The following is a 22466-nucleotide window of genomic DNA, read 5'->3' as shown; positions in this document are numbered from 1 at the left end:
TGAGCTCTGGCCTGTGAACTGAAAGGTCCCAGGTTCGATTCCCAGTCAGGGCACCTGCCTGGGTTGTGGGCCACGTCCCCAGCTGGGGACTTGCATAAGGCAGCTGATCGATATTTATGTTCTTCTGTTTCTCCCTCCCTTCCCCACTCTCTAAAAATGAAGAAATAAAAATCTTTAAAAAAAAATAAAGTGGACCAAGAATATAGGTGTCTTGATCAAAACAGTGTTTTGATTTCTGACACCTCAGATCTCAGCTAGCTAAAAAAAAAAATATCATGTAGGGAAACAAATTTTAGCCTTCCTCTTCCCATATTGAAAAGGGAAATAAGACAAACTCTTTCAACACTAGAAGCTATCCATAAATTGTAAATGTAAACTTATAAGAAGATTAGCAGGCCCACCTTTGTTCACTAGTCTACTTTCTCTCACGAGGAACTGCGGGGAGGTAAATTTAAAGGGCAAACACGTCTGCCTCTCACACAACTGGCAGCTCGTCTGGGTTGCCTGAGATGCTGGGGCCACTCTGGGGCTCTCCCTGAGGAACACAGTGTGGAACCTGCAGTGCGGACAGAGCCCCCGGGAAACACCCCCAACCAGGCGCTGGGTTTCAGAGTCTGAACGCCCAGCCCAGCCTTCCCTTTCCCGACTGCAATCCCGACAGCAGTAACTTAGCTCCCCAAACAATCGATGAAATCACTTTTAATGACTGAACAGAACACATATAAAATGAAAGCTAATTTTAAAATTAACCAATTTAAGGAAGAGAATAGTAAAAATAAAAGCAGGATGACAGAGTAAACAATTTTCCTTACATAAAGGCAAGTTCAAGCATTATTTCAGTTGCCACATTTATTTTACACTCAACTATTTGAAGCACTTAACGTGAGGTGTGTTAGTCGGCTTGGCTGACATAACGAAACACTGCAGACTGGGCACTTAAACAACAAAACATCACGCATTCACTCACAGTTCTGGGGGCTGCAAAGCCAAGACCAAGGTCCAGAAGGGCTGGTTTCGAGGGAAGCCTTTCTCCCTGCCTTGCAGTCTGTCTTCTCGCTGGGTCCTGACACAGCGGAGCACTCTCTGCTGTCTCCTCCTAAAAGAACACTAATCTTATCAGGGGAAGCCCCACCCTGATGACCTCATTTAACTTCAATTACTTGTTTATTCTAAGTACTCACACTGGTGGTTAGGGCTTCAGCAAGCAAATTTTGAGTGCACACAATTTAATCCACAGCAAAGCACCACATTGAGAAGGCCTGAGCCTAAATAAATAAATAAATAATAACACCAGAAAAGGGAAGTAAGAGAGAGGCCTGTGGGTTGTCTCGAGACCCTGGAGCTACAGCTGCAGTCCGCCGTCACCTGCTGAGGCTGCACAAAGCCAAACAGCTGTGCTTCCCCACGCCAGCTCTACCTGGGGTCTGGGAGAGCTCTGGGCAAGCAGTGAAGGTGAAGCAGTAACTGGGGCCAGGTGGAGTTCCGAAGAAGTTAAGCCCTTGGAAAGATGCCAAGAGCAATGGTTTCAAAGGAGAGAAAGACTAGGTAGGAGGAAAGAATTACTTCCAGCTGGAAGAGAAAAGATGAAAAGTCACATATATGAAATATTACTTGGCGATAAAAAGGAACGAACTATTATTGATATACAGGATAACTTGTGTGGATCTCAAGGGCATTCTGCTGACTGCCTGAGTCCACACCTGTAACATCCTTGAAAGGATGACACTATGGAGATGGAATCAGATTTCTGTTGCCAGGGGTTAGGGATAATGGGGGCAGCAGACTGATTATGAAGGGCTATCCCAAGGGAAATCTTTGACAAGACAGTTCTGTCTTGCTTGTTGTGGTGGTTACCCAGTTCAACACATGTGATAAAATGACATAGAACTAGACACACTGTACCATATTGTGCCAGTGCCAGGTTCCCGGTGCTGATATTGTACTGTGATCATGTAAGATGTAAGCATTAAGGGAAACTAGGTGAAGGCTGTGCAGGCATCTCTGGGGGATATTTTAACATCCTGTGAACCTATATGTATATGTGTTTCCCATAGAATTTATAGGCTGAAGCCCTAATCCTTCAATATGATGGTTATCAGCCCTGGCTGGTGTGGCTCAGTGGATTGAATGCCAGCCTGTGAACCAAAGGGTCGCCAGTTCAATTCCCAGTCAGGGCATATGCCTGGGTTATGGGCCAGGTCCTCAGTAGGGGACACATGAGAGGCAATCACACATTGATGTTTCTCTCCCTTTCTTTCTCCCTTCCTTCCCCCCTCTCCAAAAATAAATAAAAATTTAAAAATCTAAAAAAATGGTAAAGATAGTCAATTTAAAAATTAATTAATTAATTAAAATAAATTAAAAATGAGATGGTTATCAGAGGTAAGAAGGCCTCTGGTAGGTACTTAGGTGTAGATGATGTAATGGGGGTGGGGCCTGCAGGATGGTATTAATGCCCTTATAGAAGGAGGAAAAGAGATCTCTCCCTCCAAGTGCATGCACCGAGGAAAGGCCATGTGATCACACAGCAAGAAGGTGGCCATCTATGAGCCAAGGAGAGAGTCATTTTCTGGTAAGGTCATTTGCTGGCACCTTGATCTTGAACTTCCAGCTTCCAGGACTGTGAGAAATAAATGCCCATTGTTTAAGCCACCCCGTCTGTGGCATTTTGTTATAGCAGCCCAAGCATACTGATACATTATAATTATTTCAAAATAAAAATTTATAAACAAAAGAAAATGTAAGGTTAAATGCCAGCAAACACCAAAAAAAAATCTTCTGCAGAGTTTTAATAGCAGGAAAAAGATTTGTTGCTAAAGTAGAAAATAAATGTGGTTAAAGAGCAGAAACCAAGACAATTAAGGATAAAGGAGAGAAAAAGGACTCGTTCATGCAAGAGGTTTTAAATCCTGGGGTGTCCAACCCACGGCCCACAGGCCACATGCAGCCCAGGATGGCTATGAATGCAGCCCAACACAAAATCATAAATTTACTTAAAACATTATGAGTTTATTTTGTGTTGCAATGTATTTAATGTGTCACCCAAGACAACTCTTCTTTTTTCAGTGTGGCTCAGACACACCAAAAGGCTGGACACCCCCATAAGAGTTTGGTGTCCCTCGTGACTTAATAAAAATCCTGTGCTTTTGCTCCACGGAGGGAAAGTAGCTCTCACCCATGTTTTACAACCAGGCTGACAAAAGTATCCATCATGCAATTTTCTGGCCATAACTCTGGCTTCTAGTTTCATCTGTGCTCCTCATTTGCTCTATAGCTTTCATCCAACAGACCCCACATCCTTGAGCTCCTTTTTTGTAAAAATCAAAAGTAATATTTCTGAGAAACTTCCTCTAGGAAATTATACTTAATGTTGTGAAACCCAGGAGTAATGGGTCTTCTGGAAAAGCTGAACAAAGCAGCATGTAGTGGCATCTGTCCCAGCAGCAGTGTCAGTACCAGACTCTCTGTTTAGCCCTCAGAGCGCATGGATGCACGTAGCGCACTGAGCCGTCTGCCCGTCGGAGAGGCTGCGCTCCGTCAAGAATTACAGCCGGGACCCTGCAGTGCAGTTGACGGTTACCAGAGAAGTGCCCCTTCTTCCCCATGTATTCATCCAGGATGCTGTCCATTTGTTTGGAAAATAATGGAAAACTAATGATCTCAAACAGAAATACCTCTTCCTTTCATAGAAAGATATATCTGAGGAGGGGATGAAGAGAGAGAGGAGTCCAGTGACAGGCGCTAAGCCCTGGGGGCCATCCTCGGAAGCCCAGCACTGCTTTCTTACCTAGGCAGCAGAACAAATTTAAACAAACTCCAGCTACATCCTGGCCACTTATGTAAGCAATGTGCTGTTTCCTTTCAATGTAAACCACCCTTCCGACAGCTTTAGGAACAAAAGCAAGTCTGTCTTCATGAACGTTTGTTGCCTTGGTGCGGATTCCCTGCCACAGACCCAATGACCTTCCATGAGGTCACCAGTCAGTCATCTTCAGGACCAGAGAGGGAGACCGAGTCTCAAAACTGGATGTCATATTAGATTCTCATTATACATTTTATCTTTTAAAATACTTATTTTTTAAAATTTCATGGGTACATATAACAGGCTCAGAAGGTTCTTTGTCATGATCCTCTGGATACAAATTCGACATGTTACTAGAAAAATGTAATGGAAAATGTAGTATAGACACACTTGGCCTCTGGCAGTTACTTCTAACTTAATTCACTGAAGCATTGAATTATAACAACAGAAGCTGGTTTGGCCGGGGGGGGGGGGGGGGGCGGGGGGGGGGGGCTATTCTTGAGGCACTTACATCTTCTCTCTAGTCTTAGTTCATCAAAATGTCCCTAAGAAGTGGAGTTCAATAATTTATTATAATCATTTCAAGGCAAGGGATATGGGGAAAGTCACTTATTCCCTCTGCTTCTGAAAAATCAATCTGCTTTTCCATCTGGCAACTCATACCTGTGTCTGAGTCTACAGAAGAATGTGTGACTGTGAACTTCGTGCCTTTTGTACATGCTGTTCTATATGCTGCAAACAAGAAGTTAACAGAAGATAAGGACTGAAGATGTGTAATCTGCAAATATACAAATGGAAAGACAGCTCATTCAGTTACTCAATAAGCATTTATTGACCATCTACTTTGGGCATGGCACTATGCTAGATTCTGTAAGAAACAGAAACATAAATGGTGTCTGCCCTCCATAGCTTACCCTCTAGTGGGAAAAAATCATATATATGTATGTGTGTGTGTGTATACATATGATAACCCCACATTCTCTGGAGTGCAGAGGACTCTCCAATACCAGGAGTAAGAGTGGACTGTTTATAATTCAGGCTCTGTCACTGGCTGGACCTGTGATCCTGAGCAAGTTTCTTATCTATTGTGAGCTTTGGTTTCCACAACTGATAACTGAGATAATATCTGTTTTTAGAATCTTGTTTTTAAAGTCAGGATGATATAGGTAAGGCATCTAGCCAATGTTTGAGTCTAATCAACCCAATGACAATGAATATGACTTGAAAAGAAAGAAGAGTTCACTCAAGAAAGCATCACAAAAGAGACAGGTGGTAGCCGAACCCTGGAAGGTATGTCAGGATCTAATGGTGAAGAGAAGGAAATGGGAACAGAATGTGAGGAAAGGCACCTTCTTGCAAGATGGAAATGTCACTAGCAAAGGACAGAGGTAGAAAAGGCAGGTGGCATATCCCAGGAGTAGACATGTGTGGACAAGAGCAGAGAGTGTTACAATGAGAACTGAAGGACAGGTGCTGGCCTTTGGGTACTGAGAGCCTGGAACACCCACCCAGGGGGCTCAGAGGCCATCAGGACTCACAGGAGTGAAGATCACCTGCCTCACCCTGAATTTTACAAGTAAGGAAACAGACTCAGAAAACTTGCTCAAGGCCATGTGGGTAGTAAGCCTCTTAGATGACAGACTCACGTTATTTCCACTGTGCAGTGGTTTTCTAATGAGATGCTCTGGAACTCCAGGTGCCCACTACAGGGGCTCAGCAGCCATCCTATGGCAAGGGGAGCGGAAGTTAGGACCATGCCGATGACTGACCACTTGCGTATACTGGGGTGGTGGCATGAAGCATTTCACTTAGACTTCTAAAAAGATTCTCCTAATTAAAAAGAAAGAAAAAGATTTCCACCTTGTTACAGCATCTTGTTTATCTTTTTTTCTTTTTGGTAAAGTAGAGCCTTTGAAGATTTTCAACTAGTAAGACAACTTAAGTAGAGCCATGTTTTAAAACACACAGACTGGCTACTCTTCGAGAGGTAAAAGCAAGAGAGCCCTGCAATTTAGGTGGGAATGGAGGTCAAGTTCTGCCAGAGTCTCCTGGAAAATACTGCACTTCACCGTGGGTCCTGTCCAAGACCCACAGCCTCCTTATGATGCCCTCTAACTAGCAGTTACTTTATAAATAAATACCTAGCTGATGTAAAAGAGAGGGGTGACTATTCCAGACATTCAGGGACCCGTGACTTTCCTAGGTTTCAAGTTTGGACTCTCTTGTTCCTTAATGCCCTTGACATGTTTTGTTTAAGTTTGATGAGTTTCCAGGTTTCTTTCCTGTCCTGGCCAATGTTTGTTTTGACCTCCTGAGGGAAAGTAACAGGAGAGGGGACAGAGAGGAAAATATCTGTGTAACAGGTCAGAGACGGCAAAAGATGAATGAGTGCTCATCCAGCAGAACCGCAGGATTCAAGAGTGATTCTCAATAATGACTCACCTTACTCACAGCTGACTGTCAGGAACTAGTTTACATGACACCTGTACAGTGACAAAGTAACCCTAAGAGGACAGCCTTGTAAGAAATCAAACTCGATTAATAGGCAATCACCCAAACAATAAAACATCACTTACTCTATGTCTATAGGATTTTATAGACCAGGAATTATGCACACGTGTGTGCGTGTCTGTGTATGTATGTGCTGTTATTTCATTTAACCCTCAGAATGGCCCCGTGAAGAGGACACTTCACTCGCATTGTAGGTACGGAAACTAACTTGCCTGTCACTTGCCAGAGGCCCTATAAATAACCCAGGGCCAAGCCCATTTCAAAGCAGGCATATACAACTCAGAAAACAGAATTTCTAGTGAGTAATGAAGCAAAATTTCAGACTCCAGAACATTCAGAAGGCGTGTTTCAGAGGGAGAGTGTAGCCACCAGTCTAAGTTGAGTCAACAGTTGGTAACGGTAAGTAAAAATCTAAGGTTAGAAAGGCAAGTGGCAAAAAGCCACTTTCTTTGTGGAGTCAAATTCACAAGACTCGCACACGAGGAGTGCAGCCTCCTTCTGAGGCCAACGGGCTCCTCCCCGGGGAAGTGACTGCTGCCTTTCTGCTCCTTCTCAGCTCTTCGTGAGGGAGCCCGAAAAGAGGCTGGGAGTGAGGGGAGATATCCGCCAGCACCCTTTGTTCCGGGAGATCAACTGGGAAGAGCTTGAAAGAAAGGAGATTGACCCACCGTTCAGGCCTAAAGTGGTAAGGAGACATTTGCTTCCAGCCATTCTTCTATTCCCACGCTGCCTCCCAGTCCCCTTGAGGAGGGGAAGGGTCTGACTCCCAGTTGTGCTGCTATGTAGGTAAGGATGACTTTTGGTAATCTCAGAAGGCTGGATTGTACACTATACTGAACAGAATTTACCAATAAGTGTTTGTTTTTACATTCTCTCTCTTTTGTCACGGGCACCAAATGGACCAGGTGGCTTGAGGAGAGTTTGTCCCAATCTGTGTTATCTTGGAAGTCAGTCTAAGATGTTTAATAATAAAATTAATGTGGGTGGAGGAGCCAATGGCAGTGAAGGATGTAGATAAAAGAACAGGAATATCTATAATCTGCAAAACCCCACCCTTCTGCTCCCACCCTGCACTGACATCCCCCCCACAACCCCGCCCCCACCACCTACCCTTCGTTCCCTGGAGACTGAAAGAAGGGAGGTCGAATTTGGGCTCACCACTTTTCCAAATGTTATCAGTCCTGCTGCATGTAAATTATTAGCCAGAAACATTAGATCCTATTTGCATGTTTACAATAAAATTCCTTTGTATGAATTTAATTATATTATTGGTAAATCGATGAGTAAGGATCTTAGAGATGTGCAACAAAACCCACATGTGATCACCTGTAAGTATTCAGTTATCTGCAAACACCAACTCTGTCATACACAGACTATAGCCTCAATAACAAAAGTAAAGATAGTTAATGACTTCAGTGGCTGATTTTCTTCCCCTTTTTTGCCCCCTTCAACTCTGATCAAGAAATCACCGTATGACTGCAGCAATTTCGACAAGGAATTCTTAAACGAGAAACCCCGGCTGTCATTCGCCGACAGAGCTCTCATCAACAGTATGGACCAGAACATGTTCAGAAACTTTTCCTTCATCAACCCAGGGATGGAGAAGCTGATATCCTGACTCCCCTCTCCAGACACATGAAGGAATTCGCCTTCTCTCTGTGCACTGGTTCGGGTGGCACAACTTGGGTTCCTTTTCAACTTGGAAAAGAAAGAAACACTCAACGACAAAGGCTGAGGCCTTTCAGCTCCTCACTGACTGTATCTGTAGCAGAACCAACGCAACTTCACTACTGACAGCACCTTTGGTTTCTCTCGTCATCTTTCACAGCCACTCTTGAAGTTACATCATTACTAACCACAGTTATTTACTTGAAAGATAGTTCTTCGCACTGTGAAAGATTTGAAAACTTAATTGTGCTCTAAATTATGGCTCTACACTTGTGCTCCAACTGCTGATCAATGAAATATTTGACTAGAGGAGCAAAGTGAGAACAAACTTTTCAAGACTGAAACAGCATGTTGCCTGGTGTAGTAATGGATTCCATTCAGCTACGGACGGACGAGTAACCACTAACCCCTTCTATTCTGTGTATATCTGTGGAAGTGTAAATGGTGGGGGTGGGGTGGAGCCCTCAATGAGTCTTTATGGGAATCCTTCAAATAAATATAACTTGTAACCTGAGATTTACAAATCCTTTCATTCTGAGTAGCCATGGAATTCACAGGAAAGAGGGAAATGGAGAGTGGGAAGGGCTCCTGCCACTGCTATGGAAGGTTTTAGTACTCCACATTGTAGAGTAGGTTTTAATACCCACCTACTCTGTGGATCTTGTCAACATAGGTAATAAATTTAGAGTCCAACAAAGATAGATTCATGGTTCTTCTGCCAATAAAACCTTTCCATCAATCCTTTCTCAGATGATTTCAGTACAGTGGCAGCCATTCATCACCATCCTCACATTTATTGTAACAAGAAAAGAAATTAAGTGTGTAATACGTCTAAGAGAAAAAGAAAAAACAAAACAATCCCTTGTACCTTACTGGTGCATCTATGACTCGTAAGTCTCTCTTTAAGCATCATTAAAGATAAAAGACCCATGCATGCTAATTGTAGCAGCCAATCTTGTTTAATTAGAATTCTAGCTATACATTTTTAAGTATCTGTGCTGTTTGTATATTTTGATAAAGTGTTGTGACTTAATGACAAAGAAGTGGACATGTAAACATGGAATAAAAGCAAGAAAGAAAGATGCTTCTCAGTAGTTTCATTCCCTACTTGTCTACCTAAAAACTTGGTTCTGTCATGGTCATCAAAATGTACCTAGCATTGAGTTGATGTTTTAAATTTGGGGAATCAATAAAAATCCCAAAGTGGGTGAAAAACTCAGATAACCTTAAGTCATTGGTATCCTATTTCTCTTTCCCTTCATGACAAGATTTCTTGAAGGAGTGGTCAACAGTTATTGCCTCTACTTCTCCTACACCCAAATTCAGCTCTGCCTTCCAGCCTCTCTCTCCTGCCACTGCTTCCTTGAAGAATTACCTTCTTGCCAGCCCTTGTGGAAGGGTCTAGGTCCTCATCTACCTTTCTATGGCTTTTTATACCAAGAAAGACCCTGTCTTTGATCTCAGCCCCTAGGACACTCTGACCCAACACCTTCTTCTTTCAACCCTGCCAACTCTGATTATCCCCTTGGCAGACCCCCTCTTCTCTTTCTGCCCCAAACCACTTCCAATGCCCCCTCCCCTCCTTGCCCTCACTTACCCTTGGTTCTCTCCTTCCACCTCCTGTCTTAAGGCTCACTCGGTCCAGTTCATCTCAAATCCACATCTCCAGTTCTAGCCTCTCTGCCAGGCTTCCAACAGGCTCCATGAACTATTCTATGTTCTTGTGATCTTTACCTCTTGTGTATTTCCTATTCCTGTTAATGAAACCATCATAGGCCCTGTCATCCAGGCTCAGGACCTCAGAGTCATCACTGACTGGGGGACTATCCCCTCTCTCATTTTTTTTAACGCAATCGTTATGATTCTGCTTCTGCAATCTCCAAAACACATACTTATCTCTACTTTCCTTCCTGCTAATCGTGCCTGGATCAATCTTTCCATCTGAAGTCTCTCTATTTTAATTAGTATGTACAATCTATATTATAAACTTTTAGGTAAAAATAACTTTTCCTCTACCCTCTCATATCAAATGCCTGCAGTCCTGCCAATTAAACCGACAGGAGACAGACCAGCAAGAGAAGAGTGGTTTATTCACACCTGCGGTGCACATGCCTGGGAGTGCGCAGTAACAGCCACTCGAAGGGCTGGTTAGAGCTGGGGGCTGAAATACCTAACTGAGCATGAAAAGGGGAAAGGAGAGAAAAGGCTTCTATGAGAAGAACAAATAGTTTTCTTAAGGAAAGATAGATGAGTTTCAGGAGAACAAACAGGGTAAAGTTTGTGATGATGTTTCAGGGATCCTTCCATCTCGTCTTCTTTGGGGCCATAACACTCCCCCAGAGACGGGATTTACAGGAAGTAGGTTTACTCTGGGTTTCACTCCTGGGAACAGACCTACCCCAAAGAAGGCATTTACAGTGCTCCTGATTTTGCCAAAGATTTTGCTTTTAGTCAGATAAGAAAAGCTCCAAGAAGGCCTCTTTTGCACCTGTTGAATCTTAAATGTCTTTAGCTTAAAATAATCTTTATTATTTTAATACAAAAATATTATCTTCACAAACCAAAGGTTTTATCCCATCACACTCATGTTCAAAACCCTGTGTTGTCTTCACTGGCTAAAACCCATTCAGGACTCCCCATCCTGTCCCAGACAACCTCTCTCCCTTTTCCTCCCTTTCACGCACCTGTGCTCCTAGCAATCTGATTTCCTTAGCATTGCCTATCCACACCCATTGTTCCCCACCTCCAGGCCTCCCTGATGCTAGTCTGTCTGCCTTGAATGCCCCATCACCCCACGTTCAATGTGTTCCTGTCTCTCAGATCCAGTTCAGTTGATGGGTCTGCCTTAGTTATTCCCTGTCCTTGCTGTTCTCCCTCCCAAGCTGGTTTATCTGTCTCTCACTTCTCTAAGCTCTCATCATATTGTATTTCTCTGTGCTTCTCTCGTGGCCCCCACTATTGCCCATCAAACCACAAAAAGTTATGCTCTGCCTTCCTTTCTAGGCTGTAAACCCCTGAGGGCAGGATCTTTGCCCAGTTCATCTTCATGCTTCCCACAATTCCTTTGTATATTAGTGCTCAAAAGAGTTTTGCAGGGAACAAGTCAATAAATGAACACTGTGTAGTGTTTGAATGGTGGCCCCTCACAAGATATGTCCACCTGGTACCTATGAATGTAACCTTATTTGGAAAAAGAATCTACAAACGTCATCAGGTTAGAGCTGATCCTAAAGATAGCCTGAACAAAAACAACTCTAATACTCTATGCAACAACACACTCTTGTGCTTTTTTTTGAAAACATTGTAATAAGAGGTCAAAAAACCATTCAATCAGCCTGTTATTCATTAGACAGTTTTTTGCTCTCCAATCAGAAAATCACTCAACAAATGTTTGCTGTGCCCCTACTATGTACTAGAAGTACCTGGCTTGTCTTCGGGATCCCCCAAAGAACTCTGTAAATCTTCTTCTCTCCTCCCTAGTCCACCTAAGATGTGTGCTGCTCGAAACACTGGCCAAAGTTTGGTAACTGCAGTTGACAGGAACATGGTGATTTTATCCACATATTTTTCTCCCACAGACTAAAAACTTTTTTCTTAAGTGGTGACAGTGTTCCTTGAGCATGTCCCTGAAGCTCACTTTGGAGTTAATCTTGCAGTTTCCTTCTGGAGAGCACCCTTTGCTCCAAGTTCTAACTAAGGCAGATGCACTTCTATCTTCAAAATAAGATGAGGAATTCATCCATAGTCAGAATCAGCTGTTCTTGTCCTGCCACCCTGGGGAGGGTGACAGCTTCCCACACTACTGCAAAAGCTGCACACATGGGACTTGGCTCTCAGGAGACTGTGAGCAAACCAGTGGGCTACAGGACACACAGAAGGTTAAAGACAGAAAAGTCCATTAGAGCCAGATTTCCAGTGCTGCAAAAATTTGGATTAGGGGTTTGAATGTCATTCCACAAACATAGTAGAGCCACTGAAATTATGCCAACAAAGCACAACAAAATCCTAGAAGCTTACACACCAGAGACATAAATGAAAAAAATAAATAAATAAAAGTAAAAGAGTTTCCTGCCAACCTGAAAGTGGATTTTCTATAGTGAAGATCCACTCGGAGTTTTCTGCATATAAGATCATTCATCTGAGGAGGACATTGGCAATGAGCTGTCACCTCGTACTCATTAGAGTGGCCAGTATCAGAAAGTCAAGAAATAAGTGCTGGTGAGGAGGATATACAGAGAAGGAAACCTGGGCATTTGTAGGTGGGAATGGTTCGGGTACCATTGGTTGGGAATGGTTTCATAATACCCAAACTGGTTCGGGTATTATGAAAAACAGTTTGGAGTTTCCTCAAAAATATTAAAAATAGAACTACCATATACTTCAACAATCCCATTTCTGGGTACTTATCCACAGAAATCCAAAACACTAATTTGGAATGATATATGCATCCCTATGTTCATTGCAGCATAATTCATAATGGTTTAGATATGGAAACAACCTAACTGCCCATAAATGGATAAATAGGTAAAGAAAGAATGGTGTGCATGTATGTGTCTTCCTAATAAAAGGAAATTCTGCCATTTCCAACAACATGGATAAATCTGAAGGACATTATGCTAAGTGAAATAAGCCAAAGAAAAATGAGTACTGCATGATCTCACTTATACATGCAATCTAAAATAACCACTCTCCTAGAAGCAGAGAGTAGAATGGTAGTTTCCAGGGGCTTAGAAGAAGAGGAAGTGGGAAGACACCAGTCAAGGGGTAAAACACTGAACTTATGCAAGATAAACAAGTTATGAGGATCTAATGTATAGCGTAATGACTACAATTAACAATACTGCATTCTATTCTTGAAATTTGCTGAAAGTATATCTTAAGTGTTCTCTCCACAGAAGAAAAAAGATACATATGTGAATAAATGGATTCATTAATTAGTTTGATTGTGGTGAAAATTTCACAGTGTATACATAGATCAAAACATCAAGCTGTACACCTTAAATATATACAATTTTTTAATTATACCTCAATGAAGCTAGATAATTTTTTTAATTTAAAAAAATGAAAATATGAATATAATAAGGTAAACAATCCCTACATATTAAACTCGCCACATGCACATTTCATAGGGCTGCTTCTTTTGTATGTGTTTCTATTTAATGAGTAAAGGAACACAGGCCTCTCCTAAACCCTTTGTACCAGGAGTTCCCTGAGGCATCAATGCCAGAAAGGCCGATTCAGCTTTCACAGATGGAAGAGTCTAAGAAGAGAAAAGCATTGACCAAGAAGATGGAGTGACAGAGTAGCTGAGCCAAATTAAAGTTCAAGCACCTGACTCCCCCTCTCCCCTGGCCTCCACTCCCCTATCTGAGCTGAAGCCCTCTGGCCCAGGGAAACTGTTCACAAAGAGCTTTCTGCTGTTCCTTAAAGGGAAGACCCCGATGGCCAGACCCCTGCATGGGGAGAGTCCAGAAACCTCTCTGCCCTAGCAGGGGCTCCCACTCCTACCGCGAGGGGAAATGAAAAAGAAAGTACCCGGTCCTCCCAGCACAACAAAGATAGGTGACTGCCCCATGTAAATCTCCCTGGGCTGGCCCATCGGCCGAAAGGGGACCTCCCACTAGTTTTCAATATCTTCCTGTATTTGTTACACTGATTTTTAGGATGGACTTGAGGCCAGCTTTATTTTTGGTCAACATGGTATTCTTGGCCTTTTCAGGAAAGCTGAGGTTTCTCCTGAAGCAGGAAGGTGGTAAGACCTTAAAACCTCTAATCTCATGGGCACAAGCTCAGCTTCCTGGTCACAATCCCACCATTTCTTTCATAGTAAGCCCTACTTTTTCCTGACATCCACATCTTATGTTACTGTGAATCTTACATACCTTCCCTTCAGATACACGTGGGAACTCTGAGAATAAATTTGTGTCCATACTGGTTTTGTTCATTCATGTCACAGCTTTTGTGACAAAAGCATATTTAAAACATTCACATAATACTTATAGAGTCTATTTATAGCTGTGTATGACAGCCTGATTTCTTAAGTGGGTGGAAGGTATTTTGTTAATTATACGCAGATTCTAATTTCCAGAGGCGGAAGTCATCCAGCTTGGATCACTGGGCCTTGCTTCCTTCTCTTGATCTTCACCATCTCCCCAGAAAGGAGCCACAAAGGCAGATGGCCATGGCCTCCTAATTACAATTAACAATACTGCATTTTGTTCTTGAAGTTTGCTGAGAGTATATCTTCAAATACTCATCAAATTTCAGAATTGGGGGATACTCGACTATACAAGTTCATCAGTTTGTATTTGGAGGAAATAGAAGCTTCTGGAAGATAAGTGACAACCCTGAAGTCACAGCTGGAAAGTAAGTGAGGGAGCAGCCCATTTTTTAACATCTCGTACGAGGTTGTCATGACCCATTTTATGACTTCCTCAACAAATCAGGGCGAGATAAGGGTTCCAAACTTTCCACAGCAGAACTTTGGTCTAGAAAAGGAAGTTGGGAAAGAACCAACACTTTAAAGCATCTTGTGTGCCAGAGGAAAGAAGATAGGTTATTTTTTTCAATGACCCCATGAGTTAAGCATTATAATTATGATATCCCCATTTCACTGCCCTGTTTTACAGCTCAAAGTCATACAGCCAGTAATTAGCCAAGGCAGATCTGAACCCAGAACTCTCTAACTACAGAGCTTCAACTTTCATCCCAATAGCATGCTTTTCCCAGTTTGCCCTCTTTTGAAACTACACTGTACATGTTCTTTCCACATGGAGCCATTGCCCCTCTGCCTTTTAGTTACACTATCCACATTCTTTTACTGAACCTACATGCCATCTTCTCAGCCCATCCCAGCTTCATCCCACACAAAGAGCCGTCATCACTGTCCTCACAGGACTTCAAATTCCATAAGCTCTCCCTTTCCAACACCTTCTTTCATTTTTCATCACTGTGCAGTGGTCAAGGCAGGACAGGCAGGCACATGTCCAGCTGCAATGCTGCTCCCACTCCTCCTCAGAGCTTCTTTCCCTGTCATCTCCACAAGTCAGTCTACTTACAGAGGCTGCAGCCATGAGAAAACATCTAGACCTCCTTGCCTTCCCATTCCGTTTGAGCCAGACAAGGAGAGCACACGCAATTCCTTCGAGAGAAGGGCAGAGCCAGTTATAAAATGCAGGTGATGTACCATCATGTTATGGCTTCCACTCACTGTGTGACAGAAGAAATGACAGCACTTACACCCCTGCTGCTGGTGAGTAGCCTCACCTTATTTAAAATAAGGTCCAGAACATTTCACTTCTAAATCAGACCAGCCTTGAATGTGATAAATCAAAGAGAGAAATAATTAAAGGTGAAACAAGTTGCCAAGACCAAGTAACAGACCCTTGACCTGGAAGAAACAGGCAAGTCTGTACAGGGACAGATTATTTACCTGTAGCTTCATTTCAGAACAGTAAAAAGGACATTAGAGTACATTTGTTTATCCCTGGTTTAGTGGCTGCTGCTCCCTCCTGGGCCAGGAAGGTGGAGTGAGTTGGGAAGTTGTGTGCAATTTGTCTGAGCTCAGGCTAGGAAAAGACCAAGTGGAGAAAGCCATGTTAATCTTACTGTGGTGGGGAGGTGATTAAAACCCAAAAAGGTGATTAGGACGAAAGAATAATCAGGTACAGTTACCACCTCAAACTTCAAATTAAACCTGAGTGTAAAGCTACACTTATGGTAGACTGTTCTGTCCAGTTGCTTTATATTTTGTTCGCTTTTGGCACCACAGTGGCCTATAGGAAGAGTAATCTACGAATGCTTGTGAACTGAGCTCTTCTAGACATGAGCGGCCTGACAAGGAAAATGAAATATGGCGGTGGGCCAAAGGGCTAAGGATTTGTACTACCTGAAGGTAATTATAAAGGCAAGCTGACAGCCTGATAGATGTGTCGTGATTTATAATGACTAGATTGAGGCTATTGTGTTTTTTTTTTAAAGAGATGATGCTGAAATGATCACTAAGAGCCTCATCAAATGCGGTGGAAATAGATGCCTGTCTTCAGAAGCATTGATTCAGATGTTAGGGTACTGTATCCTGGAAACGATATCAAGTCTGTGGATCTCCAGTTATACATGAAAGGCGATGCTTCCCCTTCCCTTGCTCCAGAGAAAAATGCACACAGATGTCTACCAAATGCACCCACCTGAAGGAAGAAGAAAATGGACAAGCGTCCGAGGGAACGGCTGAGGGAAGAGAAAGGCTAGGGTAGAGGAATACAAATCTTCTGGTCCTTTGTTCTGAAACGGCTCTGCTTCTTGTTCACCATGAAACCTTGAACAAGTGATTTAATCTTTGGGGGACTCCAAATAAGGGGGCCAGGAAAGATAATATCTAAGGTCCCTTCTTAGCACAAATGTTTTCTCATTCTAATCTGAGAAGCTGCAAAGGTCGATGAGCAATACTTTCCACATACACAGACACTCACTGATTCCACCCTTGGCAGCCCTGCACCGGCCCTCTCTTTCCCTCCCGCACTCCAATCCCTCTTTGTGGGTCCCTACACACCCTGTTCCCAGGAATCTAGTATTCTCATGCTGCCCGGGAACCCCCACCAGCAGCACCCCCAGCAGGAGACATTTCTAAGAGTTGGCTCTTAGAAATAAGAACATCCAAATTTGTATGACCCCAAAAATATCCAAAATTATGTTTAATTTATAGCTGGATTTCAGCAAATGTTGCCTGTGTAAACTTGTTAGTGACTAACAACATTAATGTTTGCTTCATATGTTTGAGTATACAAAGGACTTACACATATCACTCTATCCTTACAAGAGCTCTCTGAAATTGCTTATTAATATGCCTACTTAATAGATGAGGAGGTTGAGGCTCAGGGAGATGGTGACTTATCTTAGGTCACACTAGAAAGTTGCCCAGTGGAGATTTGACCAGATCCTGCCTCATTCCAGACTGCAGTATTCCTGTAGCATTTCTCCAGCACTGTTCTATCCTGTAATTTACAGATTTTTAAACTGACCCATCCAGTTCAGGTTCCCACCTGGCCTTAACTGCGCCATTTCTAAAGAAATCAGTACAGGTAGACAGTCTCATGGAAACCTGGTCATCTCACCACCACCCCCAACTCTCTCCCACATTGTACTTCTGCCTAGACTCAGTCTTGCCTGTAGAAATGAGAACTTTTCCTTGGGGCCCAGTCAAAGGTGCAGGAAAAAGAAAGATCAGTGTTTTTCAGGAAGATGTGGACTGAGAGTTTGACTGCTGTAATGCACCTTTCACTGAACATGAAGACAAAGGAAGAGGCATGAGTACTTCCCATTTACAAGATGTGGGTCACTGAGAGAGGTTGCCAGGCTTTTCTCAGAGCCTGTTAGCAAGACCACCCAGTGTAGATGCTCTGCTAGGGTTTTTCCCACAAATGCTTAAGTGTAGAGGAAGAAGTCATACACCATCAACCAGAAGAGAGATACCTTTCAGCACATATAAAAGTGCAAACAGAGATCTCAGTATTCAGAACATCTGCCTGGGAAGGACCCAGCAAAGATCCTTATAAGAGAAAGCACCCCCTTTAATCACCTACCAGGCCTAGAAAATGCCAAAATCCATCCACAACAGTGCAGATCAAAAAAGACTTCTCCCACCATCCCTCACTCTTTACCTCTTCTCTACCAAGTTGGGAGAAAGGGCAGGAGAGCAGAAACCATGGTTCCTAAACCAGAAAAGAGAACTAAAACATGAAGTGAGAAATCACAAAGAAGCTGATGATGAAATGCAACCTACTTGAATAGGAGGGAGAAGACTTACTCTAAATGGATTTTTAATTATTCCATCACAATGAACATTTAAGTTGCTGAAATGAGATGTGAGGGGAAAGTAGAAGTGAGGAGATTTTCAATCACCTGGAAATAACCAAAAAAGTGTTGAAACCTATGAGATTCCAAGGTTGGAAGAACCAACCCCACAGAACAGGTCTGAAGGGAGACTGACAAAACAAAAGACTTTTTATTTTATTCTGTTATACCCTAAGAATTCTGCTTATTTACACACATAAACATGTATTGGAGCCGAGATTGTGTTGCTCTTGGTGCCACAGTCTTCATGAGAGATTTCAGATGCACCTGCCTTTTATCACCAATCCTACTCCTCTGGCAGGTGCTCAATAAATTCTGTTGAATGAATGAATTCGACTATGGGCAAGCACCTAACTATGATCATCTATCCACATATGAGTCTAGTTGATGAGAAGGCCTGGTAGTAAGTGCTTTGCCCAACAGTGATTAACTGAACTTTGGTATCACATTCTTTTCTTGGGAAATTTTAGGAAGAGGCAGAAATCAGTTGACAGAGAAGTCATCAAATCAGAGGCCACAAGGCAGCCAAAGAGAGGAAGAGCAGAAGCCAAGAGGTAGACAGCCATCACAGAAGCAGTAGTAGTGCAGTCTCTCACATTAGGGAACCACTAGAATAGTGACCAAGAGCTAACCAATTCCAAGTGGAGTTACTACTGAAGGGTCCACAGGGCAGCTGGGAAGGTCATGCTGTGAGTGGCCATCAAGTCTGTCCTGTCTTGGTCCTCTGACTCACTCAGGGAGCCATCCTGACAGAGGTGGGAGCACTCGCCATCTAGAAAGCCAGCCAGGGGACTGAAGTGCTGGATGCATTTATTTCTTCAGTGACACACATCCACTCTCCATGAGGGTTCACAGTGTGGCTGAGTCCTGACTGCCTTGTTTCTCCATGTATCCTCAGAAGCCCTGAGACTCAGGAGTCCTGAGTGTGTCATGTGTCGTGTGTGTGTGTGTGTGTGTGTAGAAACACAGAGAGAAATAACTCAACTATTACAAAACACACCATGCAGTTATTAGTATGAGACTGGTTGACTCATTGTTCCCTACAAACCTGATGTGTATTCTTATCCCAGAACTTTGACTCATTTTCTCCTACCAGCCTGAGAGCTCCTCCTGCATCTTTTGGGGTAAACAACCCAAACCAACCCAACCCCAAGGTCCTGCTGATGCTCCAAACTCCTGCATAAGGCTTTTGCTGACTCTGCCAGTTGCCAGTGGTTAGAAACGTTTCCCTTCTCATTTTGTCTTTTAAAGCAACAGTAGTTAAGAGTGGGCCCAAACAACCAAAGCCCACCTGGGGATAGAGCAGGCAACCCCCAAGGTTGTTTCTGCATAGCTCTCAACTCACTGTCAGGAAAGCACCTCAGAGGGGTGGAAACAACTCCCACATGGGGAACTTGCCTGGGAGGTGGGGTGATATCCCACCAGGGAGACAGGAAACAAATGCCCCCAGCAGGAAACCTATTTCCTGCCTCTCAGTTCTCTGCTTTCTATATTACTTCTACTGCTGATGAAGTTTTGGCAATAAAATACATCATTGTATACAGAATGATTTGGTAGGGAAGTGCGCCATCAGCCTGGCAGCAGAGACACCATTAGCTACAATAATACTCCCAATAAGTCTGCACTGTTGTGTGCCTACCAATAGGTATCATCCCCCTCCCCACCGGTTCTGTTAACAGAACCCTGATTTTGTTCCAGAATCACGCAGGCAGCATTATGTCCAGGGAAAGTGGACCCTTCCCCACAGGATGAAAAGGGAGTCAACTACACCAGGGTGAGTAAACTTTTTCTGCAAATGGATAGAGGGCAAATATTTTAGGCTTTGTGGGCTCGGTGGTTTCAGTCACAACTTCTCAACTCTGCTGCTGTAACAGGAAAGAAATGATAGACAATATGTAAATGAATGACTGTAACTGTGTCCCAATAAAACTTTATTTAACTTTACTTATGGACACGGAAAAAAAAAACATCATTAGAATGTGTTCACTTTATCAACTGAAGTGGTTATTGGGCCAGCCCCTAGCTGGTAAGTGCAGAGTGAAAGATTTCCTTATGGAAAAGTGTTGCCAAGAACCAGGCACTGTAAGTAAGGTGTTTTGCTTGGATTATTTCACTTATTCCTCAGAACAACCCTGTGAGGACAGCCTAGTTGCCCCATCTTATAATACAGAAAGGTTAGATATCTTGCTCAGAGTCTTAAAAAAGAGGCCTTTCATTCCAATTCCTGTGTTCTTTATCACTACACAGGTATGCAAAAGAGCATCATGTCTGAGCAAGTGGGTTCTGGAGTCAGATGGGCCGATTCAAATCCCAGCTGCACCACTACATGATGTATAACCCTGGATAAGTCACTTAAACACTCTGTGCCTCAGTCTCCTCACTTTTAGAGGGAGGACAGTAACAGTGCCAATCTCACAGGGGAGTTATGAGAAGTGAATGAGATAATACAGGTAAAGCACTGAGAAAACCACCTAATATATAACAGGCACCCACTAACATATCAGTACTGTTATTAATAAATCAGTGTTATGAGAAAAATAATTCCATCTGATCACCAAAGGAAGGGATCTAACTTAAACATGAATAAGCCATATATATATGTATACACACACACACACACACACACACACACTACCTTATTGTTCTTATTCTCAAACAGCTATAAAACCAAAGTAAGAGTATGACTTGTAAAAGTTAGTGCAAATTAAACTATAAAAATAATAAAATTAAAGTTAACAGTATTGATTTTATGTGACGATAACATTGGGAGGCTGAAACTAAGCCACCACTCTGACATAGACATATCCTACCACAGTGCAAACTCTTCTGACTTTAATCATGGTTAGATGATCATGTATGGTATGAGGACTCAGTCTACCCATTGCTTTTCTCTACTGGAACTACCAAAAAGGAATCAGTTATGTGTCTTGATGCATTTGAACTTCATTTGTCATAAAAGCTTACATGCACCTCAGCTCCTTCCTTACAGCACATGACGAACCAATTCCATTGGTGCTGAAACAGTCATGAACAAGCTGCCCCTCAAGCTCTGGATTGCAACAATATCCAACAGAACTTTCCTCAATAATGAACATTTTTGTATGCCGTACAAAATGGTAACCAATAGCCCCTTATGGTTATTGCATACTGGAAATGTGACCAAGATTGAGAAACTAAATTTAATTGCCTTACTTTAAATTTTAGCAGTCACATGTGTCTAGTAGCTACCATGTTGGATAGTGCAGCTCTGAGAGCTCATAGTATTAGATTATAAGGCAGTCATCTGTGTGACTATTTATCAGGGATATGGATATGCATGCACATGTGCATGTTATTTTGGTCAATAACATGCATACATGTATGTGTATACACATAAAATTTTCAAATATGTAGCAAGAACCTTCATAACACTGTTACTCTCCCAATTTGAGGAATGCTGTATTATTGTATACTGTGTTGTTTCCACTGGTAAGATTTATTCAGTCCCAGACTTGCACACCAAGGCCTCTGTTTCCCCAGAGATGTGGTAGTGGGCTAAGGGTAAAGGAGAGCATCTGGGAATGGCAATCATACCATATTCTGAAACTATCAGGCCATGAAAAGCAGTTAAGTGCTATGTTTTAAGAGGCATCTCAAAGAACTGGAGCTAGTTGAGAGGCAGTTTATCAAAAAGATGGAGGGAAACCAAATTATGCCACATCAGAACATTCAGAAGAACTGGAGCTGTTTGGCTTAGAGAAGAAAAGACACAACGGAGCAGAGAGAGAGAAGCTTTGGCCCTGCGGACAGATGTGCGAAGGCTGTGATTATGTGAAAGAGGAATTATCCTTCTTTCCTTTAGCTTGAAGTTAGAGAAAACAACACTAGCACAAGTAAAAATGATAGCAACTGTAACTAATATGAGAAAGACAGGTGAACTATATCTCAACTGAAACAAGAAAGACTCTTCCTAGCTGTTGTGTTGTCTGAAGGAATAAAGGAACACAGTGTATTGAACATGGCATTTCAACAAGTTCATTCCCAGCCTCACTTAATTTTTTAAAGCTATGTTACCTAAAAGGGCAAAATGAACAAGAAAAGAGATAACAGAAATGAGAGATGTTAACAAAATTTAGGGAGCTAGAAAGCAGTTGAAGGGAGATATCACTAACCTGAGGCTAATTTATTCCACAGAATCTCAGAAATAAACAGAGGTGTCAGTTGTGCAAAATATCCTAGAAAGCAATGGTGGAAAGTGGAGCTGACAATGGGGGTAAAGGCTGCAACTTTTTAGAGGTAGCAGTCAGACCTTCTGGAGTTACCTTCCCCATTCAGCCAAGATGCTGCTGAATCTGGCAGCTAACTGCAAGTGAGAGATTTACTCCGTTGAGATCTGGACTCCAGGACCCTCAATGGAGAGTGGACTGAAGTTGTTGTATCAAAAAGTGAGAGATTAAGTCAAAGTCCATATACTGAATGAGCGGATCTCCCTGCACCCCAGTCACCTCCCCTTACCTCATTTCCGGAATAAATATTTCTCCCATAGCTGTAGATTATCGGGTTTCTTTCTGAGGAAACTGGTCAACCCGAGAAAAGGCCAATAGACACAGCCATTTAGGGAAGTTCATGGGAAAGGCTGGGTTCCTGTCTCTTTAGC

General features: G+C 42.7%; 1 protein-coding gene across 6 annotated transcripts in view; it reads left to right on the top strand.

The window, feature by feature from the left end:
* PRKCQ (protein kinase C theta) overlaps positions 1 to 9063 on the top strand; it is a 121175-nt gene extending 112112 nt beyond the window's left edge. For all 6 annotated transcript variants that reach the window (XM_036024454.1, XM_036024460.1, XM_036024439.1 and 3 more), the window contains 2 exons: positions 6870 to 6998; positions 7776 to 9063. In XM_036024454.1, the coding sequence (XP_035880347.1) occupies positions 6870 to 6998; positions 7776 to 7931 (285 nt within the window). In that variant the 3' untranslated portion in view covers positions 7932 to 9063. The remainder of the gene's footprint in view (positions 1 to 6869; positions 6999 to 7775) is intronic.
* Positions 9064 to 22466: the final 13403 nt, after the last annotated feature.

The sequence above is a fragment of the Phyllostomus discolor genome, chromosome 1 (assembly GCF_004126475.2).
Source record: "Phyllostomus discolor isolate MPI-MPIP mPhyDis1 chromosome 1, mPhyDis1.pri.v3, whole genome shotgun sequence".
Taxonomy (NCBI): domain Eukaryota; kingdom Metazoa; phylum Chordata; class Mammalia; order Chiroptera; family Phyllostomidae; genus Phyllostomus; species Phyllostomus discolor.
Note: the sequence above shows the minus strand (reverse complement) of the source record. Positions and strands in the feature narration are given on the sequence as shown.